This window comes from Triturus cristatus, chromosome 4_1 (assembly GCF_964204655.1).
Source record: "Triturus cristatus chromosome 4_1, aTriCri1.1, whole genome shotgun sequence".
NCBI classification, from domain to species: Eukaryota; Metazoa; Chordata; class Amphibia; order Caudata; family Salamandridae; genus Triturus; species Triturus cristatus.
Window position 1 is genome coordinate 2,760,378 of NC_140585.1, and position 22,395 is coordinate 2,782,772.

Consider the following 22,395-nt stretch of genomic DNA (forward strand, 5'->3'; position numbering starts at 1 on the left):
TGCATGGTATAATAAATCCCACACTGGCATCAGTGTGAGTTTGTTATGCTGAGACGTTTGTTACCAAACTTCCCAGAATTCAGTAAAGCCATTATGGTGCTGTGGAGTTCGGAAGACAAACTCCTGACCATATCCGCATTATGGCTTTACTGCACTTACAATGTCTAAGAATGGACTTAGACACTGTAGGGGTACAATGCTCCTGCAACTATACCCTCACCAGTGGTACAGTGCACCCAGCTAGAAGGGTGTCTTACCTATACCAAAGTCAGTGGGTTGAAGGCATGGCAGACAGGTATGTGTGCCATGTCGACTCTTCACTTTCTCTGCACCAAAACACGCAGCCTGCAACGGGAGAGAGTGAGAGTGAGTGTTAAGCTACAGCGCCTCTAAGGGTGGCACAATAAGTGCTGCAGCCCTTAGAGGCTTTCCCTGGTCAAAGTGCCCTTGGCATCCATAGTAACATTTACAAGGGACTTACATGTGGCCAGAGAGGTGCCAATTGGGGGTATAAATGTACAGTTTTGGGAAAGAACACAGGCCCTGGGAACCTGATTGGCAGGGACCCGGGGCACATCAAATCAAAGTGCATCATAAATCTGGCAAAAGTGGGGGGTTGCTGCAACAGAAACCCACTTTCCTACACAAGTCACCCCCCCCTCCCATAGGCCACGAGACTCAGCCAAACATGGGAGAGTCTTCCTAATTTTTCAGGCAAGGAAGAGTAGAGGAAGTGGTTTGACAGTTGCAGGGCCTACTCTGCCTTGCATCCTTCTGTCCAGGTCAGTTCCTCTGGGGAGCTGGCCTACCTCGACAGTTTCAGGACGTAATTCCCAATGCTCCTTTCCTAGCTCTTTAGTGTCTTTACCCCATCTTTTTAGTTTGGGTTCAGAGGTGCCTTCCTCTGCAAGTCCCAGCTTACCCACAGAGATCACCCACAGCTTGATTAACCCCACCATGACCAATAGGATCAGGGGGCCTAACTTGAAGTTTGGCAGGGGGCTAGGCCACCATGCCAAGGACAGTGCTGCCATGAAGGCCACCACCCAGCAGAGGCCACTGACAGCTGTCAGTGTCCAGAACCACACCATTAGCTCTTCACTGGTAGGTGAAGTGGCTTTCTTACAGGCTTCTTTGGGTTCCGGTGGCCTGTCTGCTGTTTTAGAGTAGGGGGTCACTAGACTTGGTAGTGAACACTCTTCTTCCACCCTCTGTTCTGCTAGAAGCCACCAACTCAGGCTGGACAGTTGCCTGACTAGTCAGGCCTTTTTGTGGGCTAGGGAGGACTTCACCAGTGCCAATTGTGGAGTTTTCCCTTACTGGATAGAATCTCCCTGGTCCACTGGAACTGTGGCTAACAGCTGTCCACCTTTCCTACACTGTCTCTTCTTTTTCTTTTGGGGCTTAGCTGCACCAACGGCAGGTTGAGCCCCCCCAGGTTTCTTGGATGAGGTCTGGCACTGGACCAGTACCTCTCCTTAACTCAGACCAACCTCTGACTACCACCTTCCTCCATCTAAGGGACCCGGCTATTTCTAGGAGCACTACAGCCACAGGCCTAACAGTGACACCCCCTGGGACAGTCCTTGCACTCTTTGTTTCCCCTGGGACATACTAGTTTGAGAAAACCAACCTGTTATGCACCACAGTGTGACAGGCACAGGTATCTCTGATGAGAACAGTGGTTGGGATTCCATTCACCAGTAGGTGGTGGAAGTGTCTACTCCCCTCTGGAATCTCCAACTCAGATGTTGGGCCCATTTTCCAGTTGAAGGCTAGGAGGACTTCCTTATCTGAGGAACAACCCTCAAATGCTACACTGGCACCCCCTGGAGCTTTACATGTTTAATCTTTTTTGGGTGCCCGCACCATTTTTTAATGTTGGACACAACAGGCTTGACCCCAAGGCCCCTGCGGCCCTTCCGGCTCCTCACCAGCACCCAAGCTTGTGCTGGTGGGAGTGGGCAAATTATTTTGGTAAGCGGGTGCCCCGGGTGCAAAGAGTCGTGTCATGGCAACCACAATATTTATTTTCATGTTGAGGCCAGCCAATAAGAGCATGTAGTCCCTCAGAAGCTCTCGCATCCGTGGAAGCGAGGTGGGCGAAGGGGGGGGAAAAAAGCCCCCTCGGCCAAACAGATTGTTCTGTTTTTTTGAAGTTTCATGATCACAGGTCTCTCACGAGAGTCCTGTGAACCCAACTGTCCTGATATACAAATGTTTTATCTGTAATTTCTGAAAAACTACTGAATGGATTTACACTATATCAAAAATAGCACGATTTCTGGTCTAAGATCTAGCTTCCTGCCAAAGTTGGTGTCGTTCTTTTTAGCCATTTTCGCAGTATCGCTGTTTAATTTTCCCATGGCAAACTGTAAGGAATTTATTTACGTTTTGGGACCCCCTTTTTTTTTCCTGCTTGACAGATCACCCCGAGTATATACCAACAACGGCATATTTAATCACTCTTTAGAAAACGAGCATAATTTATTAATGCAGTGAACAAGCATTTGTACTTTTTTATGTTGAAGCCACGCCCTCTCAGCTTGGTGAAGGTCATTTCAAGCAGTTGCATGTGGCTTTCGTGGCTGAGCTTGCGGAGTTTCCCTCTGTGGCGTTCCATGGAGGTACATAAAAAACTCAGCGAGATTATGAGGAATTCTGCGAACTAATGAAAATCAGCATGTCACGCTGATTTTTAGCACTGGTAGCTTATTTTATGCTGAAAAATTAGTGTAGACAGTGTCTCGGGCGCGCCCAAGGGCGCTGCTGCTCGAGGTGCTTTTGCTGCTGTTTGAGTAGATTTTCTACTTGAGCAGCAGCTTTCTCGAAGCAAACGGTCGCAACCGCCCGCGACTGCCTGCGTTATGAAAATCTCAACGGGTGCTCTCCTCGTGTCTGAAAACTGAGCTAAGGGACGCCACTTCTCCCTCACTAACTTACTGTTGGCGAGCCGCGAAACAGAAAACACTCTGCCATGCGGCAGTTAGCAGAGTATGGCTGGAACTCCACATTCGAATTCCGCCGACAGAGAGGAATTTATTGCCACCCCTAGACTTGAGCAGGACCTCTAGTGTTGAGTTGTGGAACTGCAGCTTCACGAAAGAATTTAAATGCTTTTGCAATCAGACATGAGAAGGACCTTTTAGTAATGACTTGAGGGGTTGGCATAAATGTATTGGTATGAGTATATCCATCACTTTGTTGTACGCTTTAGTGTGACGCTCTAGTGCGATGGGCGTGCCCAGATGTGGGTCCTGTGTAGACTGTGCACAGTTTGTTGTACGCTTTAGTGTGACACTCGAGTGCGATGGCCGTGCCCAGATGTGAGTCACGTGTAGACTGTGCACAGTTTGTTGTACGCTTTATTGTGACGGGTATGTCGAGATGTGGGTCCTGTATAGACTGTACACACTTTGTTGTACGCTTTAGTGTGACGCTATGAGTTTGATGGGCGTGCCCCGATGTGGGTCCCGTGTAAACTGTGCACAGTTTGTTGTATGCTTTAGTGTGATGCTCTGAGTGTGATGGGCATGCCTCGATGTGGGTCCTGTGTAAACTGTGCACAGTTTGTTGTACGCTTTAGTGTGACGCTCTGAGTGCGATGGGCGTGCCGCGATGGGAGTCACGTGTAGACTGTGCCACTGGAACCAAGCTATGTCTGACTGATGACCCTCATAAGGGTGAAACCGGACTTGGGTTGTTTACATATGGCTGGGTCCAAATTGAGGAGGAATGTAGTGCAAAATAAGGATGGGCTGGAATTTGACATGAGTACTTACAAGTGGTTGATATTAATTCCAGTATTCCATCCATTGTTTCTTCTTGTACTCCAGTGGTAGAATGCCCGACATCACCAGCAATGCTCGTGACGCTTCGATCTCTTCTCTCTGGCTCAGCCACAAGGTTTCAGCTCCGGGAGTTCAGAGAACGGTCCCCTTCTCTCGCTGGATTTCTTGGTTGCCTAACTCCTGGCCACTTGCTTCATGCCTCTCCCATCTTGACTCGCCTACGCCTTCTCTCGATCCCGAGGTTCCGCAGCATCCTTCGCTGTGTCTTGTGCTTCGATGTCGTTCTAGTTTCAGACTGTCAGTCATTCTCCACCATTCTTAGAGGTCCAGGGGTCTCACCATGGATGAAATTCCCCAGTTACTGTTCTACTCACCCCCATTACCTTCCCACAGTCCTTTTACTATGTCTTGTTTCTTTGTTGTGGGGCTGCCACCTTGGATTTCCCGATCCGTCCACTATGTGGGTTTCAGGATGTTCAACCCTTGTTTGTATGCATTGAATGCATTTTGGAGAACGTTTGAGGATAGAATATTTTAAAGTAGCGTGCTCCAGTACTGGAGTTAGAGTAGAAAGGATAGACAGCAGTGTTCCTGTAGGTTTGACCTATAATGACAGTCAGAAGTCCAGTGAATGCGAGGAGAGTGAGGGAACGTACAGAAGGTGACAGTGGCATGGAATCTGAGGGTGGCCATGGCCAGTGGCAGTGACGTTTGAGAAGGATGCGAAGAGGCTTTGGACAGAGAGGAAGAGTGATCGGGCAATAGGTAGGTTTAAGGATGATTATATGTCACTTCAATACGCCGAATTATCATGAGACGTGTCGATGTAGCATCGTCTGGTAGGATGGCCGTGGGGTGAACAAGCGTTCCATAGGACAGTGTCCATCGCATTGAAGACGGTTGACGTTGCACCTCCACAGTCCTGCAGAGTGAATGAGTTTGAAGAAGGCTTTTATTACAAGTCTTACAGCTGACAGATCGACTCCGCAGGCTCCCTCAGAGTTATTTACATTCGAGGTGTCCTGCAGACCTCAACCCACTCTAGCATGCACCAGCACAGCTGCGGGTGTGGATAAAAGTGCATGTTGTAGTAGAAATCTCCAGTGAATGATGTAGGGGGCATACTGAGATGGAAGCCCTGGAGTCTGCGGTGTAACCTCTGCTCTCCCCGGTGAGAGGGGCCAACCTTTCTCTTCAGGATGGTTTCCAGAGCACCATTCATCTGACTGCACGCCCCTCAGGCACGTCTGAGTTATGATGCGCACCAGCTGAAAAGAAGCTGAGCCTGTAGTGTGAGAATCAGTGCTTGTAAATACCTGAGCAGAGTGAGACGGTGGAGTCTGCGGTGTGAACGTCATGGCTGCAGTCACTGATGGGAGCGGAGAGACTGTGAATCAACTGATGAGACTGTGGGTGTGAAGAGAAGGGTTGGAGTGGTCGACTCTGCTAGTGACGTTATAACAAATATTACAGCATTATGGTTGTTTGATTCATATGTTTGTTGTTTGATTCATCTGACCTGGTGTGTAGTAACCCATTTCCCTTGTTGTTGCAGATGCTATCTGAAGTCTTGGAATTTACGCTCATTGCTCATAGATATGATGTTGAAGTGGAAACCACGCTGAAGTGATGACATTGGTGCATGTGCAGGAGATCTCCATGCTTCCCCGCTGCGTGATACACCAGGTGTGACCTGTTGAAGAAGAGCACGTCTGAGAAGAACGAGAGGATACTGAACTGATACTGGCGGATCAGATTCAGGGACGCTTCAGAGGCTATCGGTGTTTCCATCACTAGAAGGCCACAGGAAGATGCAACCCTATCAGCCGGACCCTCCTTCGCATCCCTTCGGTCCAGACCAGACAGAGATGCAAATGGAGCTTGAGAGTGACCTGGAAGCCTTCTTATCCGCGTTTGAGCGTGTGGCTGAGGAATCACTATGGCCTCGAAAGGACTGGGCGAGGCATCTGGCTCCGCTGTTTTCTGGGAAGCTCCGGGCCATGGTCCAAGCGTTGCCACCACATATTATTGAGGACTATGATGAGTTTAAGGATGCTATCCTCGAGCATGTAGGCGTGAGTGAGGACAGATATCGTAAGAAGTTCCGCAGCCTCGCATTCACCGCAGGAGCACGACCACAAACTGTGGCCCATCAGCTCAGCACCTTGGGTCGGAAGTGGCTCAAACCTGGGATCAGGAGTTCTGATGATATTGTGGAGCTAATAATAGTGGAGCAGTTCATCCAGATCCTGCCGGACGGTGCCGGGCAGTGGCTGAGCCATCGTCCTCTGTCATCCCTCGATGCCACTGTTCAGCTGATTGAGGAGTACTTTATGAGAGAAGCTGTCGGATATGAGGAAGATTACTCGAGTGTGAGGATATCGGCCCACAAGCCTGAGGGTATGTGAATTCCTTGATGCCCTCTTTCTGCTGCTTGGTGGTGTCTCTTGTTCGATCTATGGTTCTTTCTTCTGCTTGGTGCTCTTTTTCTTCTGCTTTCTCCTGTTTTTGTCCTTGTGATACTGTCTCTCCTGTTTGATGCTCTTTCCGCTGCTTGACTCTTCTGTTCTCCTCTTCATGCTCTCTTCTGCCTGTTACTGCTTCATGGTTTCTCTTCTGCAGGATATCGCTCTCTTCCCTGACGCTTTCTCTGCAGACGGATGCTTCTTGACATGTGATGTTCTCTTCCTGCCTGCTGCATGTTGCTCTTTCTGCTTTCTCTGTTACATGACGGTTTATTGCCTTCTTGATGCTTGCTTTTTGCACTTGTTGCTATCTCTTTGTGCATGGTATTCTCCTCCTTCTCTTATCGTCTCTTCCTGCATGATGTTCTTTGTCCAGCCCTTGATGCTCCTCAAGGGTAGTCTCTGTATTTTTCCATCCCATTCCCTGTGCCGACTCTGAGCCCTTCCTCAACCCTGCTGCCTGCATCACTTGCTTGGCTCATGTTATGCTATTTAGGACGATCTGCAAGCATTATTATCTGATCTTCAATCATTATTTCTTACCGAATTCACAGTCCGGTTTAGACAGATTCTTTGAACTTGCCTCAATCGTAGTTGTGATTTTGTGAACATATTGTACATCAAGGTCTAACTTCCCTCTATTTGAGACCCTACTAGATGGTGCTCTGTACAGCTTGTGTTTGTGTCACTTGCTCCCTTCTAGAGTCTCAGGCAGATAGAGTAGCTTGCCTGGATCCTTCCAGCTGCTTTTGGTTAGGTGCCGAAGCGGGGATCCCAGGTCTGCACGATGCAAGGGGTGAACCTTAGAGCTGTGTTGCTTGCACTATGCAAGGACCAAGATGTTTAGATATACCTGAATCACAGTTCTGTTTAGTTCTTCCTGTTCCCCTTGACAAAATTAGGATAATTGCCTGAAACCTTCCTCCCCTTCTGAAGAAAAATAAGACTTTTAGGTGAAATTATTATTACTATGGTTGGTAGATAATAAATGTATTTTTCCTTCCTCATTATTGGTGATGTCCCTTGCAGTGAAGACGTCTCACTTTGTTGCTTCACACAAATAACTTTCTCAACAACAGCAGCAATGCACATATTTCTCCGCTCCCCAGCTGCTAGGTGCAGCGTGAATCGCTCTTTAATGTCTTTATCCTCTAGTCCGACGTCTTACCAAACAATCCGTGGTTTCACACCATATCCCACTGTCCCGTTCACAAGTCCTTCCTGTGGAAATCGCAGCTTCCCAGCAGATTCATAAGAAAGTTTAGATTTTTTTATAAACTGTTTTTATTTAGCAACCTTACAAAAACCACAGCCATGCCATTCACCAATAATACACAGTCAGATACGAGATTTACATAGGTTTGATGTGACAGTACTTTTTCATTCCAAGGACCCCCCCTAAGATTTGATACACCCCACCATCTAGCCTTACTGTTTTGTAGTTCCACAGTAGGGGACAGGCATATTTCACCCCTGTGTGTTTCCCACGCAGCCCATTTATGATCCCATTTTTTAGGACACCCTCTGTGCTTGAAAACGTCTTTCCCTGCAATCATGGCTCTATCCATATCAGCAGCCCAGTATCTGATAGTTGTTGTTTCACCCACACCCCGTTTTTGTGTGAGGTTTCATTTTGCAAGGGCCTATTCCACTGAAACCCATGATCGAAAGAATGAAGAGTATGCAGTTCCTCAGGATAGAGGGAGAGAGAGGGTGTAAGTAACAAGGAGACCGTGTGAAAGAGGAGAGGAGTTCCTCTAGTCGGAACTAGGGTCCTCACACACCCAGCCAGCTAGGTGTCATGCTTCATCATATGGACCTGCTCCTCGTCGGGTCGGCGCTGCAATACCCGACGGGCACCCTTAAAGGGGCTCTTTAGCGGAGATCTACTGTTCCTGGCCGTATGGTGTAGTGCGTGTGAGGGGTCTAGTGGTGTAGATGTGAATGCGTGTAGCTGATTAAAACAAGTTGGATAGTCCAAAAATGAGACTTTATTGGGAATGGCTATCCACTTGATTAAAAAACAAAAACAGAGTGGCAGCTCGCTGACGTGAGGGTTCGGCTTAGCTATGCTCATCTGTGGTGGTCAACATGTTTCATGCCTCGCGGTCCTAGTGATCCTTGGCAATTCTTCAGGACCTATTGAAATGTTAACTATCTACACAATGTGGCGGGTGCATTTGTTACCTGCCACATGTATTATGGAAAACGATCTCGCCATGTGTCAAATGGGAACCTAGGAGAAGGAAATAAGGTAACCAAGACACAGGTCAGTGTAGAGTACTTGGTACTTGTCCGGACATATATCACAAACAAGGTCTCTCTTCCTACAAGGTGTGATAATAGACTATGCCAATTGTAACCAAGGAGCCAAGTGTAGGTAATCAAACAATAGAGTATAGAAATTACTATACGTGAATGTGAGATTAAAAACAAGAACCATTTAAAATCAGAAGACTGGATGTGCGGTAGTAGCTGCAGTGCAGGACTAGTATTCACATCATGGAGGTGCAGGGCACTCACCTATTAGAGTGTATATCCCTGCTTCTGTCCGTGTTCGCTGCGCTACCGGGACACTAAGATTCTGGTGTCCTATTGGAAGAAAAAAGTGAAAAGTAAAAAATATAAAACAGCTAGCCCAACACGTAGTGTAAGGACAAGTAAAGCGGTGTCGACCGTAGTGCGGTCATGTCATGCGGACAGGGGTAATATATGAGCAATGACAGACACGTGGTTGAGCACCGTGGAGACCCCCAAAACTAGTGAGTCAAATGAGGCGCAACGGTGGTGCACCCAACATCCAGCCGGGACATCGTGTTTTCCAGCTGGTGCTATAAAGACATTGTTTAGTGCACGTAATCCGCCACGCAATTGCCAGACCTCAAAGTGATGTCCGGGGATTAACCGGCGCACAACCTATGCATCCGAGAGGCCCACACGTGGGGGGTAATACTGTGTCGTAGATGCACAGTCGCGAACCTGGGGAACCCTGTCACCCATAATGGATCAAGCATCGTATGCGGCAGGTGTGACTGACACCCAGCTGGTACAACCTGCTGAAGCCGCCAAGTATTGAAACCTTCGCTAGAAGGCAGAGACCACTGCGTATCAATTGCCACTCGCGAGCTCAGTACAAGACTCAATCGGCGAAAACCGCCGTACCCGTAGGTCACGGGTGCACATCCATACCGCTGCCAACACCCGCCGCAAGAAAACGGAGACACGTCAACATTGTCGTAATACTCGCGTATTAGGTGCTGCCGGGATGGGCCGTTAACCTACCCAGGCGCTGCTCGAACCGGGAAGGACAACACAGGTATGGGTCCCATGCTGAAATACTAACCGATGTGGGAGGGGTCGGGCCGGCATCCGGGAGGTGTGTTCTACATCAAAGCGTGAAGGGTGAAGCTGAGTGTATGGTGTTGGTACGTCGAAGACGGCGGCCATCTTGAGATGTGGCTGTCATAATGCCGGCAATCAGTGGTGGTGTTACCAAGATCAAGGGAATAAGCATCACAATCGCGATCTACCAAACGTGATCTAATGTGGGTGGCCAAAGTATGTAGTGAATGTATGATAAATGGCGGTCAGCAAATAAGCGACACCAATCTTTAGATGTTCATGTTGGAACAATATATGAAGTCCTGAGTGCCCCACCTAGAAAAAGGGGGGGGCATACCACTGCGGTGTCTAGTTGTGGTAAATGAAAGTAAACCTCCATAGTGTTCACATAATTAGGTGAAAAGAAATAACGCTTGACTTCCAGTGGGGGGGAATTAGTCACAGGGCAGTAAAGCGAGAAAGGAGGGAAACTCCGTGTAGAGTGGTATAACAGAAAACGGAGTGACCATGGATGGAGAACTATCTATCATTGAGTGCCGCCCATGGAATTTGATCACTAAGCCTTCAAGGTCTGCCCTAAGACGATGTACCCATCTCTGTTCTATCTTGAACAGTGCTTTATGCGTGATCCTAGGGTGGGACTCAAGCACTAACCATCTTAGGGAGTCTGGTTTGTGGTTATTTTCTTTACAGTGAGTGTAGAGTTGGGTGGTGATTTTTTGGCATCTCACATTGCTTTTATGTTCTGTTATGCGTGTCTTGACTGGTCTAAGGGTCATGCCAACGTATCTCCTATCACACGGACAGGTGATTAGATAGATACAATGAGTAGTGTTACAGTTAGTGTGTCTCTGGATCTTCCAAGTGAAAGAGTCTGAAAAGATCACTTCTTTTGTCACTGCAGTTTGGTGGCACACAGCACATGAGCCACAAGGGTAGTGACCTCTCACCGGGGGAAGGTCCCATAGAGTTCTTTGCTCCTTGTGGTCGATGTGTCTTGGTCTCGTGTTGATGAGGATATCCTTCAGGTTTTGTGTTCGCTTAAAGGCAAAATGTGGGGGGGGGAATGGTGAGGTCACCCGTAGTTAGGATTCCCCAATGTTTCTTTATTATGCTTTTTATGCATGTAGAGTCAGGAGTGAAAGATGTGACACAGGTCCGGGTATCTGTATGTTCCCTATTGCTGGTCGTAGTAGGACCTCTCGTGGGTTATTGCGTGCCCTCTTAAGTGAGTTTCTGACCGGACGTTCAGGATAACCTCTTAGTCTAAGGTTGGAACTCAGGTGGTGAGCTTCAGTCAAATAGTCACTGGTGGAACTGCAGTTCCTCCTGATACGGAGGAACTGCCCAAAGGGCAAATTGTCCTTGAGGGCCCTAGGGTGGTGGCTACCATATAAAAGCAAGCTATTCCTGTCTGTTGGTTTCTTGTATAATGTGGCGCTTAGTCCTGTATCATGAAGTGTCACCTTCAGATCTAAAAAGGGCACGTGGGAGTCTGAAATTGTAGGAGTGAACTTCAAAATTTGGTTCTGTGTGTTAATCCACTCGCAGAAGGCTAGACAAGTCTGGTGGTTCCCCTTCCAGAAGATTAGTATGCCATCTATGAAACGCCTCCACAAGGTCAAATTGTTGATATAGGGGTTGTTGGGGTGTCTGATGACTTCTTCCACAAAGGTGGCCATGTAGATGCAGGCCACTCTAGGGGCGAAGGTGCTCCCCATTGAAGTGCCCTGCGATTGGTGAAACAGTTGTTTATTGTATTCACAGTAATTCTCCGTTAGTGCCAAAGTGGCACATTCCATTATGAAGGAGATAGGGGTAGGAGAAGTCCATTCCTCTCTCATGAGGACATTCTCAATTGCCGTTAATGTGGCACGCTGGGGGATATTGGTGTATAATGCTTCCACATCCAGCGTGACCAATAGGTAAATGTCACTCGTGTCATGTATCTCCTCTATGACCTGTAGGATATCCGTAGTGTCACGGATATAAGAGGGGGTGTTTTTGACCAAAGGTTGTAAGAAATGGTCTACAAATCTGGACACGGGTTCCAGAAGTGACCCTATTCCAGATACAATAGGGCGTCCTGGGACCGGTGTGGTGCCCTTATGGATGTTAGGCAACGTGTAAAAGTAGGGGGTCTTGGGATCCTTCGTAATGAGAAATTCGGCCTCCTTCCTACTGATCCACCCATTACTTTCTGCCTCAAAAGTGATGGTAGCAATCTCGGTGGTGAGTCTTGGTGTGGGATCAATCGAGTTAGGAGTGTAGTAAGTTGTGTTATCAAGTTGTCGTCTACACTCGCAGTCGTAGTCAATGGTATTTTGTATCACAGTAGCACCCCCCTTGTCTGCTTGTTTAATAGTGATGCTGTTGTCATTGGCTAAGGTTCTCGCAGCTGACAATTCCGCATTGGACATATTGTGAAAGGTGTGCTTTGCGGAATCGTGTCCAGCTCACGAAGAACAGCCTTCTCAAATGTTAATACTTTCGGGGGGACCATACTGTTAGTCGGAGTAAATGTAGACGGATTACGTAAGCCAGTGTCTGTAGACTCAACAATTGGTTGGTCTTGTAAAAACGCTTTCAAGCTTATTTTTCTGAGGAATTCATGAATTTCACAGTTGTCTCTAAATCTGTCTGTTCTGGGTGTAGGGACATATCCCAGTCCTCTTTCAAGGACCGCTTGTTCCAGAACACTCAAGGGTCTATGGGACAAATTGACCACTAGTTCTTTTTCCCTCTGTTCCTGCCCCTGGGTGCCAACGGGAATTGTTCCTGATCCTGCCACTGAACTACCTTCCCTCTTTTGCGCCCTCTTCCTCTGCCCCAACCTCTGTCTTAAAAAGGAGGGTTGCCAGGGGGATAGAACTGGGGCTGTCCATGCGGGTACATGGGGAACTGCCAAAAGGGTGGTTGTGGTGGACCTGTGTAGGCTGGTGTATTATTATAATGGGGGTAGGAAGGTGGATAATTCCTTTTTTGATGATTTACCCCCCCCCCCCCCCCCACCCCCCAACTGCCTGTGCTCGAGTCACTATTAGTTGATCCCCTTCTTGAGTTATCGGAGCTGTCGTCAGATGAATAGCTATTCTTGGTTGTCTGGTAATCTGCTTTCAAATAGGGATAGATCTTCTCCTTGTGGAATTTCTGTATGTCCTTCTGTAATTTAGCTATTTTTTGTTTGAGTAGATATTCCCTGTTATCAGTAAACTCACTGTTTATTTCCGCTAATTTCGCTTTGAAAGCAGTGTTCTGGATAGTGGATTTAAGTGCGCCCTCTGCCGCCTGTATTCTTGCTAATAGGGCATCTGCTATCCATTGGGCAGTGTTAATAATGAGAACCAGGAGGTCTCTGGTACATTTCCAAGAGACCAGGCACCGTTCTTTTTTAAATGTGGGGTCTTCCAGAAATAACCCCGGAAAAACGTTGATTACAAGTCCACTAGGAGCAATATTGGCTCGTAGGTATTCCGTCATCAGCGCCCCATGGAGCGTAATTTTGACCCATTCCCTTTTTAATGCTGTAAGTGAAGTCCAGTCTTCTGATTGTGACCCTGAAGCCACAGACCCCCTGCCCCAAGAAGGGAGGGAGTTTTCCTTAAAATATCGGCTACAGCTTCATCATTGAAGCTGAGTCCTAGTTTGTCCTCCATGATAGGTAGGTGAACAAAACCAACCGTCAGTTATATGGAGGTTTTGAAACAAGTGTCTGGGCAAGGTCCGCGTCTTCCCATATATTTAGCAGGCATAGTTTCAGGGTTACCATCAATTTCTCCCCCCTCCCCCGCACTCTCCATTTGCTCAGCAACAGCCTTCCAATATATTTGGGCAGCTGGACACTCCCAGATGGTATGGAAGAAAGTCCTCTCCCGATGACACTGTCTGAGGCAGTAAGAATCTACCCTCCTGCCCATCTTAACCAAGACCCCCGCGGCAAGATGGACTCTGTGCAGGGTCTTGAGCTGGACTAGTCGCAGTCTCCTGGGGATGGCCAGCTCCTAATGGGAGGCCAAGGCGTCCCGCCAATCATCCTCTTCCTGCTCACTCAAATCTGCCTCCCAATGTTGCCGTAGCGCATTAAAAGACCTGGGCAGTTATTTATACATTTTCTATATGCGAGGGATATGGCCTTCCTAACCATGGGGTCAAGTATCAACCCGTCCTCCAGTGGGTAGGCCTCAGGAAGTGGACCACCCCGCGACACTGCACTTTCGAGCACATGGCTGATCTGTAGATATCTAAATGTTTCGGATTGTGCAACGTCCTCTTCCCTTTGTAGATCGGCAAAGGTGGCCAGCCCCTGGGAATTCCACGTGACCCCCACTGTTGAAATGCCAATCCGGTCCAATTTTTCGAATCCGGGACAAGCGCTCAAACGGCCCAATTGCTTAGGTTCCCAGAGTGGGGTTGCACGTGTAATTTTGTTATGCCAGCCCAGTTTTTTATTAACCGTGTGGCAAGTTTCAATGGTGCGTGCTGTCGGTCAAGTGAGACCCAATTTCCTGGGGTTTTTGTATAGTGCATTGTTGTATCCACCTTGCCGCATGAGCCACTAGTCTGTACGGAGACTCGGGTCTCCCCGGTCCCCATGAGCCCAACTGTTAACCACCACCAGTTGAGATGCCTGGAGATATAGCCTAAGGTCAGGCAGCGCAATTTCCCCATCATACCACCCCGCAGATAGTTTCTGCATCGCAATGCGTGGTGCCCGTCCGTCCCATAGCAAGGTGTGTACGGCACCATCAATACTAGAAAAGTAGGAGTCGGGAATCTTAATAGGAGTGTTTTGCAAAACAGAGAGAAAGAGAAGCAATGCCAACATTTTGAAGAGGGCGGCTCATCTCAGAAGGGTCAAAGGAAGGGAACGCCAGTGTTTTATGTCTGTGTGGAAACACGTCAAGGGTCCTTGTAAATTAGTTTCATAAAAAACGGGTTGGGTCTGTCATTATAAAGATTCCTAAAGATCGGAAGCCTTCTAGTGCCACGGGGATATCGTAGTCCCTTGGTACACGCAGCGGCAGGCCCTGCATTGGGTATAGTTGTGGCTTAGACCAATTTATTGTGTATCCCGAATGCTTGCCAAGTGTACGGAAGATGTGAAGAATACGATGAAGGGTTGATGCTGGAGAGGCCATATATAACAGTAAATCGTACGCATAATGCGAAATTCTATCCTCATGACTCGCAGTCCATTTAAGTCCACGAATCGGAGGGTCTCCTCTCACCCATATTGCCAGCGGTTCCAGCACTAAGGCAAATATTAGGAGCGACAGGGGGCACCCCTGTCGAGTTCACCTGCCTAGTCGGAATTGCTGGATGTACGTTGGTTCACCACTACTTGAGCGATCGGGCTAGTGTACGTTAGTTTGATCCATTTAGTAAACTTGGGCCTACAGCCCATTTGTTCCAGAACCGCAAATATAAAGTTCCATTCGATGGTATCAAAGGCCATTTTGGCATCGAGGGACAACAGGCCCACTTCTTCCCTAATCATACGCTGCCTCCCCAGCACCCTAGGCAGGCGTCGCAAATTTAAGGCGGTATTCGGGCCCAAAACCTGACTAATCCGAGTGTATCAGCCCAGTGATCAGAGGGATGAGTCTATTGGCCAACAATTTCACAAAAATCTTAGCTTCTATCGTAAGGAGAGGGATAGGTCTGTATGCCGTACAATCATTTGTTGGTTTGCCCGGTTTGTGAATAACTATTGAGGCCAACCGGATCTACTCTGGCAGCAGCCCTCTCTCATAACTCTCACGAATCATCTGGCAGAGATAGGGAGTGAACTTTGAAGCTATTGGCTTAAAGAGCTCAACTGGGAGTCCGTTGGGTCCCATGGCCTTGCCCGAGCGGATATCAGGGATGGCTTGCTGGATTTCCTCCTGTGTAGGTTCCCCCTCAAAGGAGTCTCTGTCCTCTTGCAATAGACAGGTGACCTTTGATTGTGGAGAGAAGTTCCCGTGCTGCCAGTGGCGAGACTGTCCCGGCAGGTGAGTAAACCAAGTGAAAGTAGGTGGCGAATGTCTCTGCAAGCTGTCGGGGATCAGTGATTTCTTCCGCGGTGGGCCCTTGTAGATGTGCCCATCTCGATACCTGCTCTCTTTTTTCCAGCCAGGCCAATAATTTACCTGTTCTCTCCCCGTGCTCGTAGATCCTATGGCAGATTGACTTGTGTTTTGCCCTAGCTGCCTATGTGAGGAGCTGTTTGTAATCCAGTATTTTAACCACCAGTGACCGATGTTCCACCTGGTCAGGGGACCGTGCCAGTGTTTTTTTTCCCCTTGTAGGAAATGTTCTTCAAGTAGGACTATGCGATTCGTCAATTCCCTCTTGTGACCTACCATTAAAGCAAGGGCTCGTCCCTTTATAAAAGCCCCAAATGCACCCCAAAGAATTTGGGCAGAAGTGAAGAGCCAGCATTTTCTTTAGTATATAATTCGGTGTCTTTGATTAACCCCGTCTTGATATGAGGTACTCTGAGCTCCCAGGGATTTATAGTTAGGGTCGTACACCTGGGTTGGGGGCCCACCGCCATCGTGGTCAAGACAGGAGAGTGATCTGAAATTCCACGTGCGAGGCAGCGGGCCTCACTAAAGTCGGGCAGATCCTCAGCGTAAGTAAGCATGTAATATATTCGCAAATGGCTGTTATGGGCCCCAGAGTGAAAGGTGAATTCTGTGGTTGTGGGGTTAAGTTGTCGCCAAATGTCAACCAGGCCCAGGGTTGAAAGGAATTCGGCCAATTTGGACCCATAGATAGAATCTCTACGCGGGGGCAGTCTATCTAATGAACCGTCTACTGTAAGATTAAAGTCCCCTCCGATTACTAATGTACCAATTGGGAGGTCAAGAATACATTTACTGAGGTCTTGCAGGGTAGACTGCCGCAACGTGGGGGATCTAGACCAAAAGCACGTTGTGTTCTCCCCTCCCAGGAACCAGACACCGCAACAAACCTGCCCTGTTCGTCAGTCCATGTTTTCTTAACCATGTTGGGGCAATTTCTCCACAGGAGTATCCCTCTCCCATGGGAGCCTGAGGTAAACCCTGTGTGTGCAATCAATTGATAACCCCATCTGTTTAGGGCCTTACACTTATTAACAATAAGGTGGGTCTCATAATGGAAGAAAATCAACGTCCACAAGTTAATACCTTATTAGGTTTATGGAATAAGAGTACATTTATGGCCCCGGTAAGCCGGTTTTTGACATTACGCTTAGCCTCAGCCGCAGGAGTCAGTTGTAACGGGGCCACTATCTGTTCCATGGGTACTTGCTGCTGCTTACTCAGGGACATTTGCTGATACTAATATTTCCTTCGTTGCTGCTAGTTCACTGACCGGATTTCGGTCTTTTACTGTGTTTATTGTGTCTTTTACTGTTTACTGTGTTTTTATCTGCACTCTGAACCGCATACCCTCATTTAAAATCAGAATTCACTCACCTGCCACTTGAGCAGGCTCTTTCTCTCTCTCTCTTCCTAGTCACGAGCGCCATCTTGGATCGGTCTAGATCCTAAACTTTGAGCGCCATCTTGGATCGGTCTAGATCCTAAACTTTGAGCGCCATCTTGCAACGTGCATTTACGCTCTCAGACGGGGAGACTATAAAACACAGAGTCATGCAAGCGCGCAGCGCGCTCGCGCCGCAGGCGCGCCGGTGGCGCGCCAGAGGCAAGCCCATCTGCGCCCGTCCGCAACCGGACTCGGCCCAGGGCCATAACTTCTGGCCCTCCACTATGCTATTCTTCCCTGCAACTAAGACAGTTGAACCCTGGCCATTCCGACCGACATTGCATTACTCGGCCTCTCTCCACTGCAGTGGGCGTTACCCCCACCCCTTGCCCTGGGTGTCAATACCAACTTCCGCAACCTCGTCTTCCTGGCTCCTCAGCCTTAGACCCCCCTAGCAATATACCTTTTCATGAATTGCAAATCACTCAGCCCCATGGTTGTCGAGCAGCGCTCATTAATACGCGCTCCCTTCCCTGTCACAGCTTACAGATCAGCGAGTTTATTCTCGCCCATGATCTTGACTTCCTTTTTGCCACTGAAACCTGGGGAGATGCTGGTTCAGGACCGGACTTTTGTCTGGCAACCCCTGAGGGCTATAGTGTCGCTAGGCATGATAGACATATAGGAAGAGGTGGCGGACTTGCTATCATTTACAAGAATCTCTATCGCACTACACTCGATCCCATACAGTCCATTAACTGTGAAGCAGCCACCTTTGCTATTAATATTAATCACAAACAAGCCCTCAAGGGAATTTTGCTATACCGACCTCCTGGGCCCCGAAATTTTTTCCTTGCCACACTCTCTGATTTTAATGATCTTATCATAAGTTCGCCGGAATACATGATCTTAGGAGATTTTAACTTCCCTCTGGAAGAACAGGGCAACCACGAAACCACTCAACTCACTGATGATCTCCTAACCTTAGGACTTCAACAATTGGTGAAGGGAACTACACACCAGGCGGGGCACATACTAGATGGTCTGTTTACCAATAACTCAGATATCTTTGTACAGGATATTCTCCCTCTCACCTGGTCAGATCACAGGGCCATTATCTTTGGGATCCATACACGGCACGCTAACCCTCCCCATTCCAGGCCACGAACTAGGTTAGGGACCCGTGCTTGGAAAACTGCGGATATCCATCAGATGGCAGATATCCTGACACTATCCTTTCCTGTGGGGATAGCCAATCCTGTCTTCTCAGCCTCCGACTTCCAAGACTGGATTCGGAATGCTGCTGATCAGGTGGCGCCGGAGAAGTTTACGCAACCTAACAGATTATCCCCTTCGGTGGTTTGGTATACCGAAGAGCTTAGGCTCCACCGACAACATTGCAGGAACTTAGAAAGGCGCTGGAGGAAATTTTACTGCCCCATAGCCAAGCATTCCTACAAAGACGCCCTGACAATATACAAAAAGGCTATCATTGCCCGAAAAAGTGCATTTTTCTCGGCTCAAATCGAGAATGCCAGCAACTCTGCTAGAGAGCTGTTTTCAGTGGTCACCACTCTGTCCACCCCCTGTACGGGACCTGGGGTCGAACCCTCTCAGTCTCTCTGTAATGCTCTGTCCAGCTTTTTCACCACTAAGGTAGCAGATATATACTCATCCTTTGCAGGGAACGCAGAGACAAGATCCAGAGTCTGCAGTGGTGTAGAACCTGCTACCGATCATGATCCCTTCTCTTCCTTTGCTCCCATTACGCAAGATCAAATCAGCAGACTTATCTTTACTACCAAGTCTGGCTCCCCCTTAGACCCCTGCCCTCCTTCAGTGATGGCTAACCTTAGCGAGGTGATCTCTTATCCACTTATGAAAATCTGTGACACCGCATTTCAAACTGGTCACTATCCAGATCTTTGGAAGAAGGCCGTGATCAAACCTCTCCTGAAGAAACCCTCCCTGGACCCCACAGCTCTGGCCAGCTATAGACCAATAGCGTGTCTCCCCTTTCCTGCCAAAATATGCGAATCTCTGATGAATAAACAACTCTCAGAGTTCATCGATACTCACCAACTTCTCGACGAAACGCAGTTTGGCTTTAGGAAAGGTCATGGAACTGAGACCGCTTTAATAAAAGCTTCAGATGAGATTAGAGCCATTATGGACCAGGGAGGTGCGGCTGTTCTGATTCTGCTGGATTTGTCCGCAGCCTTTGACACGGTCGACCATGATATTCTGGTCGACCGTGTCACAGCCCTGGGGATAAACGGTATGGCTAGAAATCTCATCTCATCTTTTCTTGCCTACCGTACCCAGACAGTGAAGTTGGGTAACTTCTATTCTCCTGTCTCTGCACTCCCCTGTGGAGTCCCACAGGGCTCCTCGCTAAGTCCAACGCTATTTAATATCTATGTAGCAGACTTAGCGAGGGTAATAAAGGCCCATGGGCTGCGACTTACATCCTACGCAGATGACACCCAACTGGTTCTGGCAATACACAAGGACGGCCCAGCGGTGGCAGCTAATTTCCAAAGCGCCATGCTTGCTGTCAGTACCTGGATGTCCTCCAACTGTCTGAGGCTTAACTCGGACAAAACCGAGGTCATGACCTTTGGTAATCTCTCCCCGGTTTGGTCTTCTGCCTGGTGGCCTGACCAGCTGGGCTCTCCTCCTGTCCCAGTTGATCAGGCCAGAAACCTGGGAGTCATTTTTGACAGCAAGCTGTCATTCAACCTTCATGTCAACAAGGTTGTGTCATCTGCGTTCTTTATTTTAAAGAAAATTAGGAAAATACTGCCTTACCTTCCCACCTCAGCTGGGAAGACCCTGGTCTCTACCCTAGTGTTTTCCAAAATCGACTATGGGAACGCCCTCTTCCTTAATACTCAGAAACTCGTTCTATCTAAGTTGCAGTCCATACAAAATGCTGCTGCAAGAATTCTTCTTGACATCCCCCGCCGCCAGCCAACTACTCCAGCCATTCGTCACCTGCATTGGCTAAGAGTAGAGGGCCGCATTAAATTCAAGGCCCTCTGCATTGCCTATAAGGCAGTGCATGGCGTCGGTCCAAAGTTTCTGATTGAAGCATTCCAGTTGTATAGCCCCAAGAGACAGCTGAGATCCGCCAACTCCTGCCTGCTTCCGTTACCTCGCACGAGAACGGCAACCTGGGGAGACAGGCGCTTCCTGGTTGCCACACCTAAACTCTGGAACCTTTTGCCACTCACCATAAAAACTGCCCCCAATTTGATAAGCTTTCGTAGGCTTTTAAAGACATGGCTGTTCAATCAGTAATCCTGCGGCTCGGTCTCTCGTTTTTGTCACATGCGCCGAGACACCTTCGGGTATTTGTTTGCGCAATAAAAATCGCGAAATAAATAAAATAAATAAATAAGGTGTTGGACGCCTTTGAGACAGTAGTACAAAAGGAATTATGGAACGTCTTCAGACAAACACAATTTTAAGTTTCCAACATCACACAAAAGGAACGACCAGCCCTAGCACAAATCTCATCTAAACCAGAGGTTACCATCTGCCAGGCGGATAAGGGTGGTGCAATGGTCATCATGGACACTGATTTCTGTGAGGAGAACATCAAAGAGCACGATCAAGACACTAATACCTATAGGCAACTGTCGTTTGATCCAACAAACACATTTCTCAGAATTCTTTCTAAGATCATAGATGACGCTGTGGACATTGGCATCATAACGAAAGAAGACCAAAATTACTTCATCAAAATCAATCCATTGATACTATATATATATTCACTGAAAAAAACAGGTTTCACACACGTTGTAGTTAACTGGACTTTTCACTCATACAAAACCAATGAAATTCCCCCGTTATAGTTAGTTCAGCTAACTATAACTCGCGCGCCCGCAATCCACTGCAGATGACGTCACATATTACATCACTCATGACATGGTCAGTGACATCACTCATGACATCACTGATGACATCTCAAATGACGCACCCCTTGTGTTTTTTAATTAAAAAAAAATGTTTTTCACCCTTCATGGTCCTTCAGGGACCTCCTGTCAAAAGGTAGGGGGTCAGGAACTCTGTACCCTGCCCCCTTTTCACGTTCTCCACCTTTTTTTAAAATTGAAACACACTTTTTTTTTTTTGCATATATTAACCCTTTCTAAATGATTTCTACCCCCAACATGACTTCTGCCTGCTAGCATAGCATTAGATCATGTAACAGTTGTGTGTGCAGAGACGTCAGAAGTTCAGTACATAATGTTTCTAATCCAAAGAGCAAGAGTACATTTCACAGATGAAGGGAACAGAGTCTTCCTCTTGATCTTTAGACACTGGATCGATACTTACTTATAGGTACCAAAAAACAATCAATTAACACAATGGCTCTTTTTAGAGCCAACCAACACCCAAACACTTAAACTTTTTTTTAAATTCTATTTTGTATACGATTTTTTTGTCGCATCTCTATGCTTCCCCTGCGCAGGCCTACAAACTGCAGCCATGCGCCAGCGCAGGCTCCCTTGCACCATGGTACAAGGATGCCTGCGTGGTGGGGAGATTGTTCTTGTGCAGGAAGGGACACCTTCCTGCACAAAAACAATCACAAGAGGCTTTTTCCTCTTTCAATGCGTGCTGTAGAATGGAGGACGCACTAAAAGAGGAAAAAACAAGGAGAAATAAAAACATTTCTCCTCGTTGTGCCTCGCAACACCACCTCTAGGGTGGCTTAGCATTCACACACATCTCCAGAGTTACGATTTCTCGTAAACCTGGAGATGTGTCTAGTTCTTTGTGTGTTGCGTGGGAACACCCAAAACAACACCCATGGAACGCCCCTTCAACACACACTGCTGCGTGTGAAGTGGCTGTATTTATGTGGAGAGGAAAAGTCACGTAGGGTGGCTTTTCCTCTCCTTGTAAATATGAAGGAGCTCCCTGCGCCACCAGTACGTTATGAAAAGTGACGTACTGGTGGCGCAGAGGCCTTGTTAATCTGCCCCAGAGATGTAATGGAAATTAAGGGTAAGACAGACAAAGGGAGAGAGACAGAATCAGACACAGAGAGCAAGGAACTGAAAAGGAGTAAGGCAGTTAGAATGACTGAGACACAAGGAGACAGGGAGAGATACATGGTTGAAAAAGTAGTGATGAAGGCAGTAAACCTAGGGGAGTAGTAGAGAAGGAGTGAGGGAGTTACGAAACAGCAGTAAAGGAAGAAGAGAGAGAGAAGGGGAATGAGAAAAGCAGAGTGAGGAGAAGTGAAAAAAAGGGAGCATGAAAGTGAAGGGGTGAGAAATACAGATATTTCAAACTTACCTGACCAACAAAATAACTTAATTATAAAT

At 47.7% G+C, this 22,395-nt stretch overlaps 1 protein-coding gene across 2 annotated transcripts in view; it reads left to right on the top strand.

Moving 5' to 3' along the window:
- Positions 1-22,395, top strand: part of LOC146839252 (uncharacterized) — a 212,419-nt gene that overhangs the window by 50,477 nt on the left and 139,547 nt on the right. For both annotated transcript variants that reach the window (XM_085651297.1, XM_085651296.1), the window contains exon 3: positions 5,347-6,191. In XM_085651297.1, the coding sequence (XP_085507423.1) occupies positions 5,603-6,191 (589 nt within the window). In that variant the 5' untranslated portion in view covers positions 5,347-5,602. The remainder of the gene's footprint in view (positions 1-5,346; positions 6,192-22,395) is intronic.